The 18,901-nt window shown below is 35.8% G+C and overlaps 1 protein-coding gene across 6 annotated transcripts; it reads right to left on the reverse strand.

Annotated features, from left to right (window-relative positions):
- Positions 1-5,486: 5,486 nt before the first annotated feature.
- Positions 5,487-16,982, reverse strand: LOC105035709 (probable mediator of RNA polymerase II transcription subunit 19b). Of its 6 annotated transcripts, none has more exons than XM_073262177.1 (8): positions 16,428-16,589; positions 14,488-14,566; positions 9,737-9,787; positions 8,840-9,129; positions 8,535-8,756; positions 8,369-8,428; positions 8,124-8,260; positions 5,487-5,819 (listed from the first exon to the last, which is right to left on the reverse strand). In XM_073262177.1, the coding sequence occupies exons 3-7, from the start codon at positions 9,765-9,767 to the stop codon at positions 8,225-8,227; spliced, it is 639 nt and encodes a 212-aa protein (XP_073118278.1). In that variant the 5' UTR covers positions 9,768-9,787; positions 14,488-14,566; positions 16,428-16,589; the 3' UTR covers positions 5,487-5,819; positions 8,124-8,224. The 6 variants fall into 6 exon arrangements, with proteins under 6 accessions (XP_073118278.1, XP_073117938.1, XP_073098586.1 ...); XM_073261837.1 differs by lacking the exon at positions 16,428-16,589 and adding an exon at positions 14,706-15,740; XM_073261540.1 differs by lacking the exon at positions 16,428-16,589 and adding an exon at positions 16,656-16,981 and having other exon boundaries at positions 5,529-5,819.
- Positions 16,983-18,901: the final 1,919 nt, after the last annotated feature.

Consider the following 18,901-nt stretch of genomic DNA (forward strand, 5'->3'; position numbering starts at 1 on the left):
TATTTATATAAAAAATTTAAATTTTTTTTAATATGTGTATCCTTCAAAATATATAAAATTATATGAACATCCATAAAATTATTATTTGCATGTATATCCTTATAAATAATTTTTTTATATGTATACCAATTAAGGCTTTTTCAGTCATTTTGATTTTAAAATCTTAATTTCTTAAGGACATTAGACGGCATGGGTACATGTGCAAAAAATAAATAAAAAGATATACATGCAAAATAAGTATTTTATGAGAATAAATATATAAAAATATCAATTTTAAAAAGATATTTATATAAATTCTAATATTTAGAAGGGTATACACGCAAATGACTCTTACTTTTATACTAATTGTACTAAGGCATAATTTTCTAATACAAATTAAAAATTGAATGAAATAATAAATAAAATGATAAAATCTTATTTTTTAATATAATATTTATGACAATTCTATAGTAAATTCCTAAACTGAAAATAGTACTACTAACTATTCATTTATTATAATTTTATAATATATGATACATTGCATACTTGCCATGAATAGAAATAAAAAAGGAGAACATAAAATTTTGTGTAAATTATAGAAATTTTCTTGAGATTTAAGATAAATTATAATTATATCCAATAGTCCGAAAAACTTATGTCTACCTCCTTGAGATTTATTTTTATCCAATACTTTAACTCATAACTTAGTAGAATATTAGTCGAACTATTAATCTTAAATTGATCCAACACCGTATCGAAAAATATTTCAAAAATGATCAAAATAATTTTAAGTGATATAGCAGCCACTTAAAGATATAAGAAAATATATGCATTCTTCTCTCCATCAAGGATAATTTTGATTTGTCATATCAGGTAAATAATTTCACTAATATCGTTAATTTAATTGGGTGTAAGTATGGGTTTTATAAACTATTGAGTATAAATATAATAAACATAAACTTTGGAGAGCTTATGTGATTGAATCTAAAGTTTTTAGTTCCAAATTCATAAATTATCTATAAAGTAGAAGAAATAGGAAAGGTTGAATTGATCATCAAACCACAACATAAAAGAAGATGTAACTTGGAAAAAGAAACATAAACATAAGCCAAGACCAAAAAAAATATTAATTCAAAAATAAATGTATCGATAACTGCCAATTTAAAAGTTAATTTGAAGCACAAATCAAATATAATATCTCTCCAAAACCAAATCAACAAAAAAAGGAAGATAAGCAAAGTTCTAAACAATCATTTAATCAAAACAAAATGTACACATCATAAACATACCTAGAACAAAAATTAATCTTAGTTATAAACTAAATAGAATATCAACCTGCAAATGAAGAGATACATTGGAGAAAAAAGGACACAATTTATTTGGAAATAAAATCAATCTACAGAGGATTGAATTTGATATAGTAAACCAAAGCTCAAATACTGAAAGGGCATAATCTCTCAAATCCCAAGCCAACCAATCACAAACAATTAATATCTCCTAATTGCTTGGATAGGAATTTTAATCAGATATAACAACAAACTTTAATGATCACTAAGTAGAAGTTCGATCATCCATACTGGCTCCACATGGTGATTAGAGATCTTTACATAAGTTGAACTTTATTTTTTTGGATAAGATATAAGTTGAACTTTTGAGCACATAAAAAAAGACACATTAATAACATACTAATTAAAAAATCAATATAACACACAAACTTATCTCTTCTCGAAACATATTAATTTCGGCCTTGGTAAATTGAGAGAACTTTGAATTACAATCCCCAATAAGAAATATACATACAGTCTGGAGATTACACTAATGAATAATGTTTCTTTTTTTATTAATTATAATTCAAAAAAATCATAAAAAATCTAACTGACAAAGCCTTTGGAGTTTTTATCATGCATTTTAGGTAATGAAGTGGTATAAAAGAAGCTAAGGATAGTTTACTAATCTCAATGAATCTACACTAATTATAAATTTGCAACTACGTTGTTATTTTGGCATCACTTCCATTTTTTTATTTTAAAAATAAAAAATAGAAAAATCTATTTCTCTTTCATTTCTATATTTTCAAAAATATAAGTATATTTGGTATAGTTATTTATTTTTAAAATTTAAATATAGTTGATAGCTGCCAAGGTGATGATTGTGGGTGGCGAAGATAATAGAGATCACAATGATAGTGGCGGTAGTGGTGGTGAGGGCATTAATAATCTCGCATTGGTATTGATAATGTAGTGGTGGTATGGCAGAGGCCATGATAGTAGTGGGTAATTTGGTGATAATGGGAATAGCGATTATAATGATGGTGATGGTAGCAACAATGATGGTGATAGAAATAATAGAATAATGTAGTGGTTGTGATGATAATGATAGAGATGACGGTGGAGAAGAATGGATAGAGACGATGATAATGAACATGTTGATAATAGCAGTGGAGGTATTAGTGACGATGGTAAAAAATATATCACTTATTTTGAAAACATTGAAAATTAAAATTTTTTATTTTTTATTTTTTTAGAAAAAATGATAGAACCTTTTTAAAATAAAAAATAAAAAAATAACATCACCATTTTTTTTGCCTCAATTATTTATGATTTTTTAAATAATAAAAAATAAAAAATACAAAGTAATGCAAAATAGGTAGGGGTGGCAAAATATAACCCAACCTGCCAATCCGACCTGCATTCGACCCATCATAAGTAGGTTTGGATTTGGATTAAACAGATTCGGATCGTAAATGGATCGATCTGTTTAATCTATTTATTAAATAGATTGGATTTGAATTTAAAATTTTTAATATATTTAATATATTTAATCTATTTATAAATAAACTAATGGGTTTGGATCATGAAAATATAAGCGAGAGCCATAGGTGTAGGCCACGAGGATACTGGCCAGGGCCATTTATTAAACAGGCTCCACGCGTGACGCGCTCACACCCTCGCATTTCATCTTTTTCGACTTTTCCTCTTCTCCTTCTCCTAAAAGGCCTTTGGATCGCAGAGCCCCTCACCCCTTTCGTGATCCACTGATCCATCACCGCCTCAGTGCCTCACCCACTTCTTCCGTCACCTCCCTCTCCCACACAGAATCTACCTCGCTTCTCTCCTCTCGCCCTTTCTTTCGATCGAACTCGCTCTTGCGGCTTTGCCTCTCGATCGCTCTCCTTTTTCTTCTCTCTTGCTCTCACGATCTCAGATCTCGTCGATCTTTCGAGAGAAAACAGCTACAGTGGGGGCGGAGGGGAAGAGGAGAGGGGCCGCTCTGTTGATCGACGGGGCAGAGCCACCAGAAAAGTGGATCGAGCGGCTGATAGGGGGAATCCGATGGTGATCTTCAGTCGGCGGCCTATCGGCGTGTGCTCCATTGCTCGAAGCCTTCAGCGACGATGATGGCCCTCCTCCACCTGTTTCTCCTCCTCGCAGTGGGGCTTCACTATTTCTGGCTTCCTTTCGGTCGTCGGCGGTGGAAATCAGCATGACGGAGGTCCAGTCTGACAGTCTAGAATCTCGAGCTCGGTGAAGGCGGTCGGTCGGGTGGAGCTGGAGGCGGCCGAGAGCATATGAGGGTGGCGGTCGGAGAGATGGTCGAATGGAGATGCAACGAGGGTGAAGGCGGAGATGATCGGTTGCAGAGACGGAAGTCATATTTTTTTAATTTTTTTTATAAATAAATATTGAGTTTTATTTTTTTTTAAAAATTATAAATAGATTGTAAACGAATCGGATCGGACAATCCGTTTATTAAATAAGTCGGATTTGAATTTTAAAATCTGATCTGTTCATTTAAACAAATCGGATCCGAATTCAAAATTTTTTGACTCGATTCGTATCTGATCCGACGCATTTATATCCGACCCGACTCGATCGTCACTCCTAAAAATAGACCCTAAAATTCCGTGAGGTGAATTGTGTTCCTGGCTTTCTTTTATTTATTGGATCCGTTTGAAGTTCAAAGGCAATTATTTCACTTATGAATGCAAAATAAATAACATTTTCTGCATCAAAGCTTTAGAGGTATAGAAAATATTGAACTTTAGAATACAAAAACTTTAAGGTGATATTGGATCTGCAAAATGAAAAGAGAGTATTTTTCTTGCAAAATAGAGTTTTTTTTTTCCCACAAAATCCTTACCCATGAGGCTCACTTTAAGATGGGAGAAAGATAAATAAGAAAGTCTGACCTGGAGTCATACCAAAGTAGAGGAAAGCTAGGTCAAGAAAATACATGTTCGAACAAAAGTTATTTTCAGATGTGGTCCCAGTCCTTCCGAACTGTTTGAATGCATGCACAGTCTAATTTATTCTGATTGCCGGAGGGGAAAACAAAGGATGCAACAGAGAATGAAAAGAAATTGAAGAAAAGAAGCAGCTCATCAGAGCATTTCCCGAACCCCCACAATCCAAAAACATCGGGACGCCCCATTCTACTCGACTCACAAGGTGAGTTCTCTGTATCCCCGTTTTTCTGGAATCTCATTGCCTCGAGTTTTTATATGAGAATGATTCTCCCCCCGCTTCCACTGTTAGACTATTTTCACTGCATGGATAATTCATACCGACATCGAAACAACCCCTTTAACTTTTGGCCGATTCAGAGCACCATTCATCGCACTCTTCCTCTATCTTACAGTGGCAAAAAGAAAGGGGCCAATAAAAAAATGGGAAGAAGAACGAAACAACCAGCCATACGAGGAGCGCAAAACAAAAACATGAAGAAAGAAGAAAAATCCCTAGATCCCCAAAACAAGAACAAGAATTATTATTATTATTATTATTTTAAAAGTAAGACCTTTCTAAGAAACAGAGGCCTCGTTTGATATCATTTTCTTTCCCTTGTTTTTCCTATTTTTAACAAAAAAACACAAATCACGAGGGAAAAAAATTGGCACCATCAAAGCATCATCAAATTTATGTAAATAGATTCAGTCAATTCTTTACTCAAAGCATGTAATTCATCCACATTATCAAGATCAGGAAAAAGAGTTAGGTAATGAAACAGATACTGCTACCTCTATGATTTTTATATGATCAGTTTGTTTATTTTGAAATGAGGTGAATTGGGAGATTTATAAATTTATATATAGTAAACATAAAGATGAAGAATATATATACATCCTCAACAATTCAACTAACTTATAACCATTTTTGCATCCATATTGTCAATAACTAATTCTCTCTCTCTCTCTCTCCCCCTGTATATATATATATATATATATATATATATATATATATATATATATATATATATATATATATATATATTCATATTAACCTGATGAAAAATTATCTTAAGGCAAATCACTTGAGATCCACCGATAGATTAACGGGGGCAGCAATGTTTGGCCTTAACTAATATTTCTCTCTGGCATCCACAGTTTGCGCTTCTAAAATACACAAGCTATGATGCCCAATACAATGTGCTAAAGAGCTTCTTCCATCATGTGCGCGGCATTTAAAAAACAAGAACCACAACTGCAAACTGTTTAAAAGCCGCTGAACTGGTAAACCTGCTTTCATGACCATATTTTATTAAGGAGCATATACCAGCGGAACTCAACTCAATAATTAAATTTCAAAGTGCTGACTAATGGATCAGACGAGTTAATGTTCCTTACAAGTAGGCTCTAACTGCCCCGGCACCATATGTTAGTGATTAGGAGACAGAAAGAGCTGCACAGCACTGCACTGCAGTTAGTTAACAGTCCGTTTTGTTAACAGAGAGGAGTGGCTAGAGACCACTGTTAGGCAGGTCTGATATTATCAGTGCAAGTGCTTGGCTACGAGCGTTTCCACTCCCACCTTGATTAAAAAGGTGTCCCAATCTTCCTAAGCCTGCATTACTCAAAAAACATGGATCGATGTCAGATGAGAATGCATTGTTGCAGTGCAACTACAGAGTATTCCCCTTTTAAAAACAAAGGGTCTGCGAGCAGAATGAAAGCGAAGAGCTGTCTTCCAGAGAAAATCACGAATTCAGAGATGAGGTGCAGAAGAAGATAATAAAGGCGCATCTTAAAGCTAGCAGAGGATGCACAAATTTCACGAGCCATACATAAATAATACAAAGCCATTCTTAACCACCCAACCAACAATTGGATATCATAAATTACTTCAAATAGGACACTAATAGTTAAAGCTTGATAACTTGTGTATGCTAAAGATTGCTAGCTAATCATGCAAAGAGATATTTGTTTAATATCTAATCCTCAGACACAAAGAAACAAAATGAAGCAACAACACCGGGACTTGGCAAAGAGCTTAAATCTAAATAATAGGAAATAAAAGGGTATTTATCCAACAAATCTTATTCAAAATTCCACCAAACATCATGCCCATCATCAGCATATGAAATTGGCAATGTTGATCCCATGATCCACAGTGGCAGGCTAGTAGCATTTGCTGCTTATAAATTTTATCTGTGATTATACAACAGATACTTCCTCACTTGTAAGCTTCATTTTTGGATCCAATCATTGCATTGAGAAACCAAAATGGTATCTCGGTCATTATTTACAACCAAAAGACTGCATATGCAATATGCTGAGGTGGATTACATAGCCAGCATATGATGGAGTCAACAAAGGACAAGAAAAGGGAGATGAGAATTTTCATAAGCAATGGTAGCGTAAATCCAACCAACGGTTAATTTATTTCAGATAAGAACATCCATGTCTCCAGGTTTTAAAGTTCGACAACTGGTAGCATTTTGGAGATGGTCTTTAACATTAGTTGTGTACACTCACAATTGCTAGGGGATTCTATACACATTGCTTTTTATCTAATGCAACAAAGGAATGAAGAAGAACCTACGTACTCACACCAGAGTGGTGTGATCACACACTTGTATCAAAAAAAAAAAAAAAAAAAAGAACCTACATATGCAGCTGGCTGTGTTAACACATGATATACAGTTACAGGCCCATCAGCATGGAACCAGAAATCTCCCCTTGGGGTGGCCAATAATACATACTTCCAAAGACAACATCTATTTACTTAAATATTGTATTTATTTTGATGAAATTATACTAAAAGTACTTATTTTCATTAAAATTTTATCTAAATTCTTTCCTAAACAAATTATAAGTAATTGCTAGGCTTACATCGTTGTACATTGTCCAATCAATCCATCCCTCAAATGATCGAGTAAAAATTAGACTTACTTATTAATATAAACAAATAAGGGTTCATGATTTACAGATTATGAATTGCATTTCTTTTTGTTAGATAGATTTCTCTTTAGTCTATTTTTTCTGCATAACATATATTAAAAATTCCAGAATATCAATATCGCACAACTAATAGAAAGATCAAGTGAATGGACTATTTTACCTTTTATCTTTTTTTATTTGATGGATTTAAAATTAAAGATCTAATGGCCAGACAATGTATATATAGCGATTTAGAAAAATTTGAAAAGAATATAAATTTACTTATATAACAATAAGGCACTTGGATGAAAAATCAATTTGAAATTTTAAAGAAAAGCTATAATGAGTCTCTGATAGAAAACAAACATATAAAAAAACTTACTTTTTAATATGAAAGAAGGGGAAAAAGGTCTGTTTACTTCTTTTGCTCTTCATTTACTTCTACCCCTTTTTTTTTTACGTTCATTAGTGAACTAAAAAAACTTTACTCTTTTTTTGATCCAATAAAATGACATTACATATAGATACTAATTTACTATGGTAATCAGATAATTTATATGGAAAGTGATTTATGAGAATATTCATTTAATGTTATAGTTTGCTCAAAGTTCACATAAAAAGAGTGGAGCGGAAGACAAAACTCATATGACAAGGGAGGGACTTCTTTCACTAAATATTAGTCCAAAGGTAAGGTGCCCCCTCCCTCGCCCAACCAACCAGGCCCTCCTGTTTCCGTCCACAAGGCCCATATAACTGCTAAGGTTGGTTACTTGGCTGCTTATAATTTTTACCAGGTTTGTTGAAACAGTACACCATCATTTCAGAAAGTTTGTGCATCGCATCATATTAGAACAACAAGAAAGTGGGCAGTATATCCAACATTAGATATGATTATAAGACTGCATATATGCAATTTCACTCAATGTTGAAAAAAAAACATAAAAAGTAAGATAGCTGATAATGGCAAGGAAAAAGAGGGCATAAATACCTCACAAAATTTTGGTGCTCGTGCAAGAAAATCCTTCAAAAAAATAATCAATAATGGCATGTTTGTAATATGTGAACAAGCAGATTTTACGCCTGCATCCTTTATCCTCCCACTTCATCAACCTTTGAACTCTTATGCTGAAAGATATAACAATCAGAATTGCTTTATTGTTGGAGAAAAACATATATTGCCAATTGCAATTCATCGGAACTGAAAAATGCCAAATAAACTTTAACCGCAGCTACCTTACTTTTCTTGTGCTTGTGAACATCTGAAAGATCTTCATTACCATCATGCTTCCTCTTCTGAAATCCAGGAAAAAAAAAAGCACAAAGAAAGAAAGAAATTAGAAAACATGATGAATAAAAGTCAGCCATGTTGGAATAAAGAAATTCCAGGCAAAACGATGACCTTCTCATGATGTTTCTTTGAGTGATCACCACCAGAATCATGATGTCCAGTTTTATCCTTCTTTTTCTCTTTATCTTTACTTCGATCTTTGTGACGGTGTTTGTGCTTCTTATGCTCCTTGTCTTTGTCCTTATCTTTGTCCTTGTGCTTTTTATGCTTCCTGTCCTTGTCCTTGGACTCGCTTTTTGATTTTGAATAAATTGTAGGTATTCCTTTTTCTGCCTGTATGATGTCACATAAGACCTTTCATAAAATCTAGTAAAAGGAAAAACTACAAAAACCCATTGCAATGAAATGCTTCTTACAGAGGGTAAATCAATTGGAGCTGTTTCTCGCAGCTGAAATGCTTGCCCAAGGATGTCCAAGTCAAAGGGCCGTATGTTAGCAGTTGTCTCTCTCAAGTATGGAGCACTCTGAAACAGCTGGTCAAGCTCCATCCCTTCTCCCTTTCGGATTTCTGTGTCACCCACCACATTGTGAAGATAGTGTGTGTCTGAAATTGACAGAGGCAGAGTCCTTTTGCAAAAAAAATCATGGTGTGCCCACAACTTGTAATGATTGATCAGATCAACAGCACCAGTAAGTTCCCGAGGTCCTGAAAGAGAAGTCCTTTAGAACTTGCACAGCACAAACTCAATTTGGAGGCTAAAAATCCAACCGGAACATTCATAACATAACGCATCCAATATTGAGGATCCCGATGTTTCTATCAAGAATAAACCACTAACAAATGAAATACCGGACAGGTTTTCTCCCTTCTTTTCATCTCATATTTTGAGCAAGTTCAACATAATCTTTTCTTCTCTGGCTGCCTAATTACTAGCATCTTAAAGTCAAGGCATGAGTCAGCCATCACAAAATCTTCATCTAACCCTGAAGTTTGATAGCAAACAGCAAATGGGGATCCGAGGGCTGTCGAAACATATAACATGGTGAAATAGCACTAATATGTCCAAGTATGTTATGGCTGACTAACTAATAACGATAGCAACCTTTACTGTGTAGGTTTCAATTCTGCGCCCCCAAGTTAAGCTATGCCGGGTTATTTTCACAAAATATTTCTAGCAGACTGGTAGTAAATTAGGATTTAGTCTTGAGCATCAAGCTAATTTATATAAGTACAAAAAGAAGAGGTTAACAAAAATAGCCATGTTACGTCTATGTATTATAAAACAACAATTTTTTTTTCCTGAAATGGTTACCTCTTCCAAACTTCTTGCTTTCAGAATCCATCACATCAAATTAATCTTCAGCTGTTTAAAAAAAAAAAAAAAAGGTAAATATCAAATTTTTAATATACATCCATGGAATGAAAAGGTATAAAAACCAGAACATAATTTTCCAAGCTTATCAGTTTCAAAAGATCACATATAAAACATATGAATCAAAATTGTAGCACCACGCTGTAAAACATCTTTTAAATGAAATGTATCACCATTTTTACATGACATGCGTATACCATCTCGAACAGTTTCCCACCAGTTAGTCCTTGATGTGCAGCTCTTACACCACCTATAGGACCTGTTTTGTTTCCACTTCTTCTCTCTCTTACTTTTTTCTCCACTTTTTCCAACATTTTCAGTTACCCATAACAATTCCCAACTGAAAAGCAACTTTTCCTTAATCCAGGGATAAAGGAATCTTGGAAGGATGACAAAGGTTAGAGACACTTTTCCTTGGATTTCTATCTTGCTATCAAATGCAGCCTTAGGCTGTGATTGGCTCACGAATAAGGAAAATCTGAATAAGTTGTTTTATTTCTTTGTATTCCTCCATATTCAACTTCATCGGAATTTATACGAGTAAATTTTTTGTAATTCTATTTGGACTCTAAGCAAACTGCCACAAATGTTGTTTGGTTGGATAACATGAAATAAATTAATAACTGCTGACCTTTCAGAATTCGAGATGAATTAAAGCTATTTCAAAAGCAGAGTAAAGTTATTCAACACCCCCAACCAAATATATTTCTGCAGGTTAACATGGTTATGTACCAGTTGACTAAAATAAGGTTATGCTGGTTAGAGGTGAATAAATGTTCAGTGTTTGGATGAATAAGCCCCTAATTCAGCCCTTATTCGGGACTTATTTCATGAAAACAAAGATAGCCTTAATGTATTCATTTTCTGCATATAGTTTTTCATTTAATTGCATACTCATGTCAATATTCCCATCTTTGTCATGCTTATCTTGTGTGCTCAAACTCTTTTTATCAACCAACATTTTGACAATACAACATTGCGAACCTCATTGTAGTATTAAACTATTTCCTTAAGCCTGAGAGGCATGCCTAATGCAGGAATTCTCCGCTTATCATCCAACATGAATTCTGTTATAACTGACTTCATTGATCCTTCTATTTCTCTTCAAAGCAAATCTGATACAGGATAGAAACTGTTTCTAGAATAATATCTCCCAACCATCTATGGTGATTATGGCTATGCTTTCCATATTTATTTTCATTGAAAATTTTCAATATACTTTCAATTATTATATTACTTTTCAAACCTTCGCCTTCTAAAGCTTCAATTTTAATTCTAGTTTAGCATTTCAATCACATCCTTGTCTCACTAAGCAATATCATCTGGAGTTTTAATGTTCAGCTGAAGCTGATTGGTTTTGGTCAAGGGTAAAGACTGAACCAAAACTGACCCTGGATTCAAGTTTCAGTCAATTACAGCCAAACTAACTAGTTTCCATTTAGTTTTGGTGATTTCAGCCAGTTTGGGCCATAAATTACCCAAAAATAAATATATATGCTTTTTTTAAGTTTTATTCCAGTATCTATGTCATATTGAGGTTGTTACTTTATTTACTTCAGTACATAGGCTATATAATATCATTTTTTGATGATTTTTTTTCTTTTTCTGCTAATAGAAATAAATCTTGATAGGCAAAGATCTTTGGAGAAGCCCTTATTATAGTACTCTATAAAGACTAATGTGAAAAACTAAATCAATCCATTTCACAAAATGACATCCTGCTTTATGTAAAATAATTATAAATTTTTATAACTACATGCACTTGATTATATAGCCACTTAACTTCAAAATAAGGATATTATGACGAAGTGCCTGAATTCAATATATTTGTGAATTATATTAGAAAATCAAGAAAATATTTGCACTAGGTAGAAAAAAGCTTCACAATTGCCAATATGGTGAATTTTTGAACAATTAAAGTTGAAGAAGTAAATTATATGTCTATAAATACAAAATACTAACATGTCTCATGAATTTCACTCACATGAAATATTAATTCCAAGATCAAATTGACAAAATTACACGTATAAAGAAACTATACAAGACAATATTATTCTGAACTGTAGTAACTTTTCCTGGTTTCCTTTGTTTCTCTTCTATTTTTTATTTTTAGGATGTTCTTAATTTATTTGACCAAAACAACAAAACCATGAAACTGAAACTGATACTGATACTATCTCACCTACAGATAACATACTCAATGCTAATGATTGTGACCATCAGCCGTAAATACATACTAAGGGAACTGCAGATAATATTGGTAAGATTAACTATCTTTTTTCTTTCAGGTGCAAGGCATTTGTGCAAGAGATGTATGAACAGTAACTGAAGTGATGAAATATGAAAGTGCCAGATAGTGCAATAACGATGATAACACGCACAGTGTTTATCGCAACATATCCAGCACTTGTACAAGAGGAGAATAAAACATCATAATAATCAATGTTCAATTTTATACAATATTTGATGCTATAAATCAAGCTATGTCATTCACATGTGCATATTTGAGTTTATATTTGTTTGCTGAATGCATCTAATTCTCCATACGAGCTTGACGACAAAAACTTTTGCAGTGTTATAACACAAGGGCAACATGAACACTCAATCATGTGTTCCCCAGTGGGGAATCATTCATCTGTATTAACATGTAAAATTTTGACCACACCAGTTAAACTAAATAGGTCTGCTTACATTCAGTGGAACAATTATATCAGAAAAGTTTGAGGTTTTAATTAAAAAAAGAAAGTAGAGATGAGGAGGAGAAGAATCGATATAACAAAAAAGGCTATAGAAAGAACTTTAGGACAGAATACAACACAAACATCCATCCATACATGCATGGAGCAATTACATAATGCATGTACAAATGCAAATGGGGCCCATACATTCTAATTATTGAATAAACCAACCAAATCTTATGGATAAGAATTAAATAAAGCATCAAAACTTAAAAAAATCTTGTATACATTCAAGCACCAGTAATTAAAGTACTCCTTTAATAAGCTATGTAGAATTATAGAGCCTACTATCATGAGTCTAAAAAGTGAAAATAGAATCAACGAATACATTTCTCTACTTGCATTTAAGTTGAAAACAGTAGAGCTAGTAAAAGTACAAGATGTGGTGGGATCAGTAGTTGAATTTCCCAAATAGAAAGAAAACCGAACATGCTCAAAGAAAACTAAATAAATTATATATAACGACATTGAATTATGCATACTCTACACAAAAGGCAACAGAACATGAAACTTGCTAGCACGACATGTGCATTCAATTATGATTAAAGTACAATCACAAGACAGTATAGTAGCAGATTTTCCCACAACAGCTGACGATGTGAGTGTGTCAAGACATAATGAGCTATTTTATTTGAAAATGAAATCTAGCTACCATCATCTTATCATCCTTGCCATCGTTATCGCCAAAATCATCCATGCTTCTTCCCCAGCGAAACAGGTTCCGCTATAGAAAACAGTCTAAACTGATGGGGCCATGCGCTGATAAGTCAATCTTCTCATTCTTCCTTGAACCATTTAAACATCACATGCATTGATGAATTGTTTCAGTCAAATTATCTTGTATCTTCAATATAGTCTTGTCGACTCCCTTAGAAACCTTCAATTTGGCCCCCTTTCCACCCGTTAGTTAATGTCTCTACTATTCCAATCCAACACATCCATCATCCATAGCATTAATGAAATGTTACCAACATGAAGGACCAATCTCATTTGTAACTATTTGTGGACATTAGGGGTAAAATTTTTATGTTCTCCAATGCAATCATTTCCCAGAATCTAAAAGGACTTAATAGGAATTTGAACTCATTCAAATTGCTGATTGAAAAATATTTTAAGTTCTATTTAGCTGCATGAATTTTGTTGGAGGGCAAGGAAAAAATAGTACTGTTATTCCACATTTTTAATGTAGTAGTAATTTCTTTAATAGAAACTCTGAGTAGCCATTTGGTGGCTCCGCTAGCAGTCCAACTATGGGGCACACAAAAGAAAAAGGATTGTTGAATTTAAACTGGGAATTACATACAAAATCTAGTTGTTTGTTCTCTTCTTGTCTGATGGCATTAAGGGCATGCTTGGTATTGCTTTTAAAAAGTGCTTTTCTGACTTTTAAAGCCAAAAAAAAAATCTTCCCAAATAAAAGTGCTTGGTAACATTATATGAAAAGTGCTTCTAGAAGAAGAACAGTCAAAAAAAAAAAAAAACACGCTTTTCAAGGAAGCTAGAAAATCTAGCTTCTGGCTCTTTTTATAAAGAAAACACAACATCGAACACACCCTAAGCAATATGGTGCAGTTGTTTGAACCTTTTTGATTCTCTTCTGCGTACCAATTTCATCACAACCTTGCCATCAAAATTAGTGCCCCTTGTAAGCCACACTGATTTACTACTTTCTGTTCACTGTGGCACCAAAACTAGTCACAACCAAGTTGTAATTGTCCTAGAAGGCCTTTGAGAGATTGTGGCTACGCATATCAAATCAAAGAGATTTTCTAAATCTTTGAGTACAACTTTATCTTTTTTCTTACATTGGTGTCCATGATTTTTAAGGATTATGTCAGTTAGAAAAATAAAGTTCAAGCTAAAAGAGTTTATCAAGAGGACATGTCAATGCAGTAAATTTTTGAACAAAATTGAATTTCATGGTTCTTTCTTGGTCGTGAAACAAATACTTACAAAAAGTGGAGTAATAAGGTACGAATATGAATAAATAAGATTAGAAAGATCCGCAACTTGTTCATGCAGCTTTGTTTCTCTGAAAATGATAAATAAATGACATTAAGGCATAGTACAAGGTACAATTTCGAACTAACATGATGCCCTGAAGACTGAAGAGAGGGATGCAAACTAAGTTCAAATGATATATATAATTGTACCCAAATGATGTTACTTACAATGCAAGATCTGCCAGTTTAAAAGATTGTCCATAACTTCCCAAGCATCCTTAGGCCTAGCCTGATAAGGTTTAAGACTAGAACAAGCGGGTTCATTTTCTTTGACCTACAATCTCACTACGAACTTGAAAAAACACTTTGGAGTGGCCAGAATTTTATCCTAACCAAAAGTCCTAGTTTTGAGGATAAAACTTATGGGAGCTAGAACTGATCCAAAAAGCACATGTGAATATAAGGTTTGCTGAGCCAGTTGATATGATACCATATTGGTACTAAATGAATACGCAGTCTCGTACTATACCGACACTCGGTATACCTTGCCATCTCATACCATACCATGTGCCAACATTGTAATAAGATGATATCAATATAGAGTCCAGTATTGAGATGGTGAACCATATGCGAAAATTAATTTCTATTCCACATACCACCCCTTATCCCCATCCGTCATCTCATCCATACACATAATGTAATAGAGATGTATTAAAAAGTGAGTAGTACCACATCATCACAAAATAGATCAGGCTCACCATAAGGCAGAAAGTCAAGAATGGATGTTTGTACACTATAATATTGCACCAGAAAAAAAGTGAGAGTTTTTCTTTTCCAATTCTAAAAAAAAAAAAAAATGTTTTAAAATGGCTAGGTTAATAAGAAAATAACCATGTCAAAAAGTGAATGAGCTCAAATTCTAGGTTCCCTATTGTTTTATGTTTCTGGGAAGCTCTCAGTCTTCTTGTACTAGAATATACAAAATCATGTGTTCCTTAGCTAGCCTTATGTATAGGCCACACCTGAGCAGAAAATGATGCCCCTTTCTCTAAGCAAATGATTTCTGTTCACAGAACTCAACAAGATGTTTGATCAAATAAGGTTGTCATCAGCTAATAAATTTTTTTTTTTCAGATAAGCATTTAGCATGGCACTCTATTCTAGCATACTACATCTCAAAATCTACATTTAAAGTACCCTAGGTTCAAAGTAGAACTCTATCTCCCATCTCCGTGGAGGAGCTTTAGCCCAATTTCTAATTCCCCTCACCTTATCATTTCTTTTTCTCAATAATTTGCAAACAAAGGAAAAAAAAAAAATATGTGTGTGTGTGTGTGTGTGTGCATATGTATGTATGTGTATATGTATGTATACATATATATATGTATGTGCATATGTATGTGTGTGTGTGTATGTATGTATGTATATATACATATATACATATGTATCTATGTGTGTAGATATGTATGTATGTATCTATGTATATATATATGTATGTATGTATGTATCTATATATATATATATATATATATATACATATATATAATTTTCAAGAGGCTAAAAATGCTCATGACCATGACATTGTGGACACAGATATCCACACAAAAGTTTAGAAAAACCATGAAGATAAATCTCTAAGTGTCTGCAATGTGATAGAACCAATTTCTTTTTAAAAGAACATTTCTTTTATCCCAGAATCCAGAAAAGGAAAAATTACATTCTACAATCAAATAGACCAAAAATACGACAATACATTAATCCTCAGCCTATGTATCCTACCATGAATAAGATGACAATCAACAAGCAAAAAAAATGAGTACACGAATCAAAGCATAAATCCAAGAACTTAACAAATGGAAGCATAAAAAAATCCAACAATGAAATAAAACAGATAGATTCAAATACTGGGAACAGACTATTATTGGATCTATTGCAGTAAAGGACACGCACGTCTAGGGTTGCGGTGTTTGGAGCCAGGATCATGGAGGTTAGGAATAGGATTAGGATTAGGGTTAGGAATTAAGGGTCTGGAAGAAGGCCTAAGGAAGGGAGGTTGGGGGCTCTCGTTTGTCCGGGTCAGGGTTAGGGTTAGGGTTTGGGGGGGGGGAGTCCAAAGAGAGCGAGAGCTTAAAGGAAATAAGGAAGAGAGAGAGAGAGAGAGAGAGTTGAAGGACGAACCGCCCAAGATCGGAGGAGACGATCGGAGCGCCGGAATGGCCGCCGATCGGAGAGCCGGATGCAATGGAAGACTTGAAAGCGAGGAGAGACGTATTGGCTGAGGAGATTGGGTGGGGGGAGGGAGTGTGTGAAAAAGGTCGTCGGGCGCACTCAGACCACGCTGACCCCGCGCGACTCGAGCCACAGGCAGCGATTTGCTTGTTCCAAGTTTGTTTATGCCTCTACTAGTCTGGGCTCCAGGTCGAGGAAGGGCCAGCGTAACTACCAAGATACCGTAATTCCACTCGGAGAAGGATTTGACAAAAAAACAGGATCTTAGAGAACCCCTGCGGCACTCCTTTATGCTGATGCCTGTGGTTATATTTATAGTAGAATGATATCTCCCATTCCACAAAAAGAAAAATAATATCTAAACCAACTCCCCCTGGATTACAATTGACCAATAAACAAGCAGTCAAATCTAAAACATACTAACAGCCGCGATTGCAAGATCTGGGTGACTCCCCCTAAACTAAAAAAAAGTAAGAACTTGAAGAATAAAATGATTCTTTTAGTTCAAAATGTTACTTTCTAAAACTATTGTTTTTTAACAGATACAATGAATCAAAAAGAAGATGGCATTGCCTATCCTCTGGATACTTAGGTTGTCCAATTAGTGGAACTTGTCTAAAACTCCTATGTTGATCGGAAACTTACCAAGAACATAAATGGACTGGCCACGAGCCAACTTTTACAATACTTAGGCCAGATTTTTGGACCTCTCCTGCAGAAACGGTGCAACCTCTCATCCTCGCCTAGCCCTCTTGCATCCGTACCTACTATCGGAAGTGCCCTCAATCAATGTATTTAGTAACTTATATATCTCAACGGCTACTAAAATAATCAGATGTTAATAATTTTGCAAGGAAATGGTGGTGTTGGGATATACCGACCGGTCCTCCTCACGCCGACTCACCGTCGATCCCGCTTGATCAGCATCCGACTCTGCCGACCGACGCCGACCGATCGAGTATACGTCGGTCGGGCAGATCCTTTTCGCTCTCGACTGGCCGAACTGTGAAGCCCGATATCTGACTCTCGCAACACGCCCGACTGACTATCGGAGGGTCCCTGAGTTTTCGCCCGACATTCCTCAACCAGACACCGACATACAGTCGGTCGACTCCTTCAAATGTCGTACGACTGCTGGAGACTGTCCGTCCTGACAGCGGCGTGCAGCATAGCCGCCCTGGGGCATTATCCCACCTAAGGCATGGGTCAACCCTAGTGATTTGACAGCCCCACGGCGATTTGACAGTCCTACGGCGACGCTGACAGTCTTCGGCGATTTGACAATTCTCCCATTGTCTGCGCCATTAATGATGGCGCCATACCGCGCCCTACTATAAAACGGGGAAGGCAACAGTGCTGGTAGAGGTTCTTTTCGCAACCCCTGAACTCTTCCTCTCTAGCTCTCTCTCTCTCACTCGCTGAGCTCCTTGATTCTTTTCTACTGTTGCATAGTCTCCTCTCTGACTTGACCGTCGGAGGGTCCCCGCTGGAGCCATCTCCGGTCAGTGTGGACTTCTTTTGTAGGCACTCGTTCCCGGCGACCAGGCGACGAGGGGATTGACCGCAACAGATTTTGGTGTGCTAGGAAGGGGCGAGAACAGGGATTACGGCCCCCACAGAACTCGAAACATCCTTTCGAGATGACAAAAATCAGAGCTCAGTGGTCGAGGGCCACCGGATCGGCGAGGCACTCTTCCCGCCGGAAAGAGGCCTCTCCTCCACCCTCCATGGTGGAACCTAGCTCTCCGCAACCTGTGGTGACCACGGAGACGCAGATCGCGGTGATTGTGTGGCAGATGACTGTGCTAACGGACGCGGTCAAGAGCCTTCAACAACAACCAACTCGGTTGCCACACTCACCAGCAGAGCAACCAGCGGCACACCCGATGCCCTCCAGGAGCAGCCACCGGCGCCCGCGTCGGTCTCCGTCTCCTCCTCGGGAGCAGCTGTTACAGCACTCCCACCGAGAGGAGGAGAGGCGGCCGCGGCTTGATACCCATCGGTCTCGATGGCCGTCTCCCTCCCAGCTGGAACGAGCAAGGAAGGAGAAGCGATCGCGAACACCGTCTGTCTCCCTCTCGGATTCATCGGGAGACTCTACCCCCGAGGTCTCTCAGCACCGACGGGCCGACGACTATGAACGCAGGTTCGAAGAAATCGACCATCGACTTACCCAATTGCAGGTGAACGGACAG

The sequence above is a fragment of the Elaeis guineensis genome, chromosome 1 (genome assembly GCF_000442705.2).
Source record: "Elaeis guineensis isolate ETL-2024a chromosome 1, EG11, whole genome shotgun sequence".
NCBI classification, from domain to species: domain Eukaryota; kingdom Viridiplantae; phylum Streptophyta; class Magnoliopsida; order Arecales; family Arecaceae; genus Elaeis; species Elaeis guineensis.